This window comes from Saccopteryx bilineata, chromosome X (assembly GCF_036850765.1).
Source record: "Saccopteryx bilineata isolate mSacBil1 chromosome X, mSacBil1_pri_phased_curated, whole genome shotgun sequence".
Taxonomy (NCBI): Eukaryota; Metazoa; Chordata; class Mammalia; order Chiroptera; family Emballonuridae; genus Saccopteryx; species Saccopteryx bilineata.
In genome coordinates, this window is record NC_089502.1 from 80641894 (window position 1) to 80649446 (window position 7553).

A 7553-nucleotide genomic window follows, 5' to 3' on the forward strand; every position below is an offset into this window, starting at 1 on the left:
AAGAAATCCAGGTGTATGGTAGGAAGGAAAGGGAGGTTCCTATAGGCAGAGGCCTGGATCTTAGTGGCATCCATTTGACTCTCTCACAAATATCCCCTCCGTAGCTACTTTCTGCTTCTGGCCACATTTTTCAAGTAACAGGTTGGTTTATCCAACTTGTATACACTGCTTAGAAAGCTAAATAATTGAGAGATGTTTTGTATTTATTATAAGGGAATTTTTTAATCTGTTTTCTAGGGCAGGGTTTGAGCATGGAACTTTGGTGAAAGCGATAAGCACCAGAGTTCATGCCCTCAGCCTTGACCCTGTGTTTCTTTCTTGCAAAATAAAATGTTCTGAGCCAGAACTGTCCTGATAAAGTTCCTGAGCCTTAGGTAAGTCAAGTGGTCTGCTTTGCCTCTGCATCCAGCATCTTCACACCAGTGTAAAGAAATTTTCACAGGTCACTTTAGATGATAAAGGGGAATGATCAAAGCAACATGCAGCCTTAAGCAGACTTATTGGAGAAGGAATGGCTGGCAGGCTTTAGCATTGGTGGGAGAGCATCATGAACAATGGGAAGTTGCTTAACATGAACATTATATTTTTATGCATTTAGTCTACAAATATCACTCACCTTTTCTTAACTGTTTCTCTGAGGGTCACTGAGGAACAGCCTGTCTCTCCTTGTTCCAAGTTTGGAAGTGTCTCCAAAAGTCATTGCTCAGCTCTGTGCTCAGGTCTAGCTGTGACATTTCTTGCTTTCAAAGAACTCAGAGCCCCATCTGAGGTGATACTAGTGGCTACTTCCTGTTGATTCCTCCATGATATCCTCTGTCATGGAGTTGTAGGAAGAATACCAGGCAGGATTGGCCTAATCATCTCTGGGTCCCCACAAGACTGCTCAGATTCACAGAAGTCCAGTGCATAATAATTGTTTACTGGAAGAGCCTGCGCATCAGTGTCAGAGACACTGTGACTGTGGTACTGTATCATCAACTTATTGCTTTCTGGGTTTAAGCAAGTCTTTCACATTTGGTTCTCAGGATCCTAGAATGCCCAACCTCATGTATGGTCCTTGTTCAGAGTCAAGGAGGCACCCATGTCAATTGCTAGATCTGATGACTGCCACAGAATGTGTGTTCTAGGAGTAGAGAGATAGGTATTTTTTTTCTGTAGTAGGGTCTGGACATGCAAAGTGCAGCTGGCCACTCACTGCTGTACCAGGCAGGTCCTCCCTCTACCCTGAGCTGTCAATGAGTAGGATTGCCAGAAACCTATCTCTGACATTTCTTATCCCTTCTTTCTATCCACAGAGATTTATGCAGCACCTAGTCAACACTTTCAGATGCTAAAATAAAAGGATAAGTGAGAAAAGGTCTCTGCTTGCCCTTAAGGAGCTTTTCATTTAGTGGGGAACTCATATCACAGGAGATTACAAGGTCATAGTCCCTCCTACTGCTCTTTTTCTTGCCCATTCTTTCAGCAGTGTGACCCCTTTTCCTCTCCGTACCTTAGACCTTCATTTTATATCTGTCTCTCAGCTTCTCATTTCCATGGATGCCCATTCAATTATTGTACAAGGAATGAAGAGGATTTAAAAAAATATTTAGCCATTTTTATTACTTCAGTCATTTTACAAAATAGGCTGACTCATAATCAGAGAAAAAAGATACTAGACACTTTGAAAAGTATTTTTGGACATTTTGTGCACGCACCACTTCTTTCATTTCAACATCTGGACCTTGAGATTCTTTCATCCAGCAAACATTTATGGAGTTTCTTACTCTGGCCCAGGCATTTTCTAGGCATTATGATTAGAGAATCTAAGAAAATAAACTCTCTCTCCACATAGATTTACATTCTAACGTAGAGGCAGACCAACAAAGTTCTATATGATATGATGGTTGCTAGTATGATAAATGTTATGAAGAAAAATGAAGCATCATGAAGGATGATGGATTACTGGATGAAAGTTGGGTGCTCTGATAAATGAGGTGGTTAGGAAAGTCCTCTCCAAAAAGAGTGGGAGAGTGAGTCAGACAGTTAAATTAGGACAGTCCTTGCAAGGCAAAAATAATAGAAAGTGCAAAAGTCCTAAGGTCAGAAATACTGTGTGAGAGAATGAGCAAGGAGAACTTTGTAATTAGAACAGAGGAGAGAATATGAAGAGATATAGAAGGTGAAACAGGGCCTCCTGGGCTAAGATCAAGACTTTGCTTTTGATTTTTTTTTACAGAAATAGAGAGAGTCAGAGAGAGGGATATATAGGGACAGACAGACAGGAATGGAGAGAGATGAGAAGCATCAATCATTAGTTTTTCATTGTGACACCTTAGTTGTTCATTGATTGATTTCTCATATGTGCCTTGACCGTGGGCCTTCAGCAAAGTAACCCCTTGCTCGAGCCAGCGACCTTGGGTACAAGCTGGTGAGCTTTTGCTCAAACCAGATGAGCCCACACTCAAGCTGGCAACCTCGGGGTCTCGAACCTGGGTCCTCCGCATCCCAGTCCTACGCTCTATCCATTGCGCTCTATCCTGGTCAGGCTGCTTTTATTTTGAGTGAGAATAATACTAATACTAATACTAATACTACTACTAATAATAATAAAAATAAAAGTGTTAGAGGGTTTTGACGAGGAGAGTGGGGGTCTAAATTTTTTTAAAGGATTCCTGTGCTGACTCTGTGGAGAAAATGTACACTGTAGGAAGAGAAGAATGAAATCTGAGAGATTAGTTGCAGCAAACTGGGTAGGAAAGGAAGGCTGCTATCAGGGTGTAGTTGCAGACTTGACAAAAAGTGATTTAATTGAGGCATATTTTAAAAGCAGACCCTCCACTGGGCTCTAAGGGCTTGGACACATCTCAATTGTCAACAATTATTTGAATAATCATATTTAAAGCAGAAAACCAAAACCATTTAAAAACACAAGTCTTTATTGTTAAGAAAGAATAACACCCAGTAGCCAAGGGACACTAATATTAGTACATCAAATCGTCAAAGTTAAGAGGGATGCCTGCAAATTGTTATCAAAAGATTTTGCAGAAATGTTTATACTTCGTTATTTAGAAAAATAAAAATAAAAAAGAATAGAGACATACAAATATTATTTTCAACTGAAGAAAATCTGTTTAAATATTTTGCCTTGTCTGAAGGACAGGATCCCCAGGGGATCTTTCTTTACTCTGAAACTGTGTGACTTCTCGCCCCTACCCCCACTCCTGCTGTTGCAGACAGCAGTGTTAACAGCTCCCTCGGTGAGTGAGATTTAAATAAGCAAGAAAATGTGTTAACAAACATCATACAAACGGAATCCATTGGCCAAAGCCCCTCACCCAAGGATCTTTGAATTTTGTGAGTTGGTTGCGCTGTTGAATATAATTTAAACTTGAACAGGTTGGCTTTATATGAGAGCTCGGTCTCAGCGTTCGCTGGGTCCTAGCAAACGCCAACCCTACAACCATAATCTCCTGTCTTTATCCGTGAGCCCTGTGAACTGCCCGCACAGAGCCAGAGACTCTGCCCACGCCCTGCACACGCCTACCTCTGTGACGTCGCCATAGCGCTGCCACCCTGGCCACGCCCCCATGGAGCTCCGGTATCATCCTAGGACCCGCCCCCTCCTCCTCTACCCGGGCCCAAGGCCGCGCAGTTGCGTGAGCCTCGTAAGCGGCTTTGTGGGCGGAGCTTGCGCAGCCGCCCAGACCTCTGCTGGTACCGCTTTGCACTCTGGCTCCCCGCGCCTCCGCGGACAGGCACTTCCTGTGAGGCTTCCCTGTGCACCTTGGCCAAGCCGAGCCCAACCGAGCCAAGCCTTGCCTTTCCAAGCTGTTCGCCATGGTGGACGACGAGCTGGTGCTGCTTCTGCGCGTTCTCCTGATGAGGCACCGCTCCCTGAGCATCGAGAATATCCAGCTCAATGAACAGCTGCGGCTGCTGGTGTGCGAGAGGGCCACCCTACTGCGCCAGGTACGTCCGCCGAGCTGCCCGGTGCCCTTTCCAGAAAAGTTTAACGGCGAGAGTTCCCGTCTCCCCGAGTTTATCGTGCAGACGACTTCTTACATGCTTGTCAACGAGAACCGGTTCTGCAACGACGCCATGAAAGTGGCATTCTTAATCAGCTTGCTCACCGGGGAAGCCGAGGAGTGGGTGGTGCCCCACATTGAGATGGATAGCCCCATCCTAAGTGATTACCGGGCCTTCCTCGACGAGATGAAACAGTATTTTGGCTGGGATGACGACGAAGACGACGATGACGATGAACCTGATGATTACTAGGCTCGGAGACCCGCGGGCCTAGGAGGCAGGGCCCTGCACGCCGCCAACCCCCCCCCTGCCCCCCCACTCTCCCCATGTCTATATCCAGCTTTGCCCCTTCTGGAGCCATCGTGCTCCCTGTCGCCCGCTGATCTCCTTCCCTACCCCTGCCCTCTGGTTCTCTTCATCTCCCTTAGTGCTTGTCTTTGTTCCAAGAATTGTGCTCCAGTTATTGTGCTGGAGCTGGGGGCTATCCCTGAAGAGGGCTGCCATCTACTCTGGTCAGATCGAGGACGCGCCCCTGCGAATTTGAACTGTGTCCTGAGCCCCAGCTTATAGGGCGAGTCTCAGTTATTAACTGGTCAGACTATGCACAGCCCTGCCAACTGCAAGGCCTACATACATCTGCCCAGAGCCCTAAACTGACACTACACCACCATCCACTATATTCCAGCTACAGACCACCACTGCCTTTGGAGATGAGGGCCAACCTAGAAGATACCTGAGTTGGCTACACCTACTTGGACGTTGATTTGGACATTTCACCACCCCCTAAAAGGACAGTCTTTCACCTTGGTTAGTTCCCTATCTATTCCCAGAGTCCTCCCCTCCCCCACCAGATTGTTGCAGGGGCCTAGTGTGCCTGGCAGCCAATTTGTTGACACTTCTTTTCTTCTATGCGCTGGTTTTGATAGCTGTCATTTTTCTTTAAAAATTTCAGCATTCCCACAGATGTGTGCATTCGGCCAAAAATATTAAAAATAAACAAAAACAGGCACTCACCCCAGCTTCTCAGTACTACCTGCAAAAAGCACTTGGCATTCTTTTTAACAAATATGAAGCACTACAGAAAATAAAGAGAAAAAAGAAAGGAGTGTCTTTTAATGGTTAAGTGCTATCATTGCCCTCTACAACTCTCTCCAGGACTTCCATTATTCCCACTGAAATCAGGGAACCTAGTTGAATCTCAGTATTACCCAGTTATCTCTAGGCTTCAGAGGACAAACACTACAGGACTTTATGAGGCTTCCGGTGCTCCCCTTGCCAAGGTATTTCTTTAAGCTTTGGTGAAGGAAATGCCCTCTTGGGCCTCCAGGGTGACATGGTTAAAGAGTGGCTGAGCAGGTGGCACACTGTCCTAAATTAGGACACTTGAGATGGAAAAAGGTCATTGGATAATTGGACAACAGGCATATATATCTGGACATAAATTGTTTCAACCTTCCTGAGCCTTTGAGTTCCTCCCTTAAAACTGCCAGGGAAATTCTGCCCTTTAATCCTTATTGCCTATGGAGTGCTATTGACTTCAGGCTTTAATTAACAATGGAACACATTATTTTTAATATCCTTTTCAGGTTTTTGAGCTAACATTAAATTCTGCACCCTGGGTAAGTGCACCCATATTAAATATAGCCTGATCTAAAAATTTCATCCTCCTTGGGCTGACACTCTTATTAGAGTCCTCACCCATTCATGTACTCCAGATTCCTGCCTATGGAAGTTGGCAAGATGCCTTACTGTCTCCTGAAGTTGACCTTGCACTGCTGAGCTATGCTGAGATCTCTGTAGGCCTGGGGGACTTAAAGGCATTGAGGGAGTCTGGTGAATGCTAAGGAGAATCTGCATACTTTGAGAGGTCATTATCCCAGGTTAAGTCATTGAAATGTTAAATAAGAGAAGCTTGGTTGAGAGGTTGAAGGGGTTACCTCTGCTCACTAGAAACTTTCAGGAGGATATGTGGAGTTCTGACTTCTCATTCTCATCTATATCTGCCCAGATGTCATTGTGCCATGCCTGGATCCAGCCCTACCTTACAATTTCTAATGAATAGAGATAATAAATTTCCTTATTATTTTAGACTTTTGAAGATGGATATTCTTTTACTTGTACTGATAAACCTCACTGTGGATTTAAATGAGATACTGGACATCACACTGGTCACTACTTCATAGGTATGGATTCTATGAGATCACATCCATGAGCTATTTAGAGCTGTATCTGCTACATGATAAGTGTTAAGTAAAAGTGGGTTTTTATTCCTAGGCCTGGGAACCAAAGTCTCACTTGGGAGCAATGCTCTTTCCTATGAGCTTGTCTTTCGTTGCTATGAACAGGTAGAGCAGGGTCAGGGTGAGTGGAAAGGAGATCATGGCAAGACCTCATTTACTCTTTGGGATCTGATATGAAGTCACAAAGAAAACCAATTTACATGGTGAGCAGGCGAAGCCCAGGGCAGCAGTTATTTTTTGGGACTTGGAAAATTGTTCTGGAGGGCAGAGACAGGGGTGGATCTGACTTAGCAAGGGAGGTTGAAGCCTAAACTGGGACTTCCTATGGTAAAAGGAGTTACAGCTGAAAGCTAGGTCAAGGACCCAGCAAGACCAAAAATCAGCCATTCAAAATTAACAGTGGTCAAGGTATACTGAGAGGAATTAGAGATATGTTGGTAAATGAAAGATAATGTTTGTCCTCATAGTAACCACTTTGTTATTTTTATGGTGTCTTGCACAAGAACTGAGAGGTTATCTAGCTCTAGATAAGGTCCTGGAAGAGAATCTATTCTAGACTGATTAGGTCTGAGAGTGACCTTTCTAGGGGGTAGAAATTGAAGACCAGTAGATGAGATTTACTCCCCACAATGAAACTAAGTAAACACATGCTCTGTAGGAGAAGGAAGGGATCTCTGGTGAGTGAGGATACCATGCCAGAGGAGCATCTGAATAGCATCCACAATAGCTAGGCAGAGGAGCTTCTGAGATCTGAAAGGTGCATAAGTTTGCTCTGAGAGAGTGATAGTGAGAGAGAGAAAGAGAGAAGTAAGAGAGTATGTATGTGTGTGTGTTGTCCTTCACGGATCATGGAAGAGCAGGTTATGCTGTGAGATGCAGAGAATGATATTGTGGGAATCTGCCTACCTTGGGAACATATTCTGCAGTAAAAGTACAGGTATTGGCAAAGGCTCTACCACCCAGGAAGGAATTCATGATAGTGCCATAAGGCAGAGTAAATGAGAATGGAGAAGTAAATAAGCATGTCTAAAGATAAAAGCACCATTTAGATGGAAACTATTATAAGTTGGAGGAAATGTTGAAGTAGCAAATAAGAACTTGAGACTCCTGAATTGTCATCTTGAGCATTTTGGATTTGAAATGGTCACTGAAACTGTTATTAATGAAATGAAATTAATTATAATAAGTATAATATTAAATCTATCAATATATCTTTGGATTTATCTTACCATTTGAAGAGGTCAGCACTGCCACCCATTAATTCTGCGTTGTTGTTTTGCTGATGGTATGTAAAGCTGCAGGTAC

At 44.0% G+C, this 7553-nt stretch overlaps 1 protein-coding gene across 1 annotated transcript; it reads left to right on the forward strand.

Moving 5' to 3' along the window:
- Window positions 1-3676: 3676 nt before the first annotated feature.
- Window positions 3677-6096, forward strand: LOC136317219 (protein LDOC1-like). The gene has a single exon (XM_066249859.1). The coding sequence runs from the start codon at window positions 3820-3822 to the stop codon at window positions 4258-4260; it is 441 nt and encodes a 146-aa protein (XP_066105956.1). The 5' UTR covers window positions 3677-3819; the 3' UTR covers window positions 4261-6096.
- Window positions 6097-7553: the final 1457 nt, after the last annotated feature.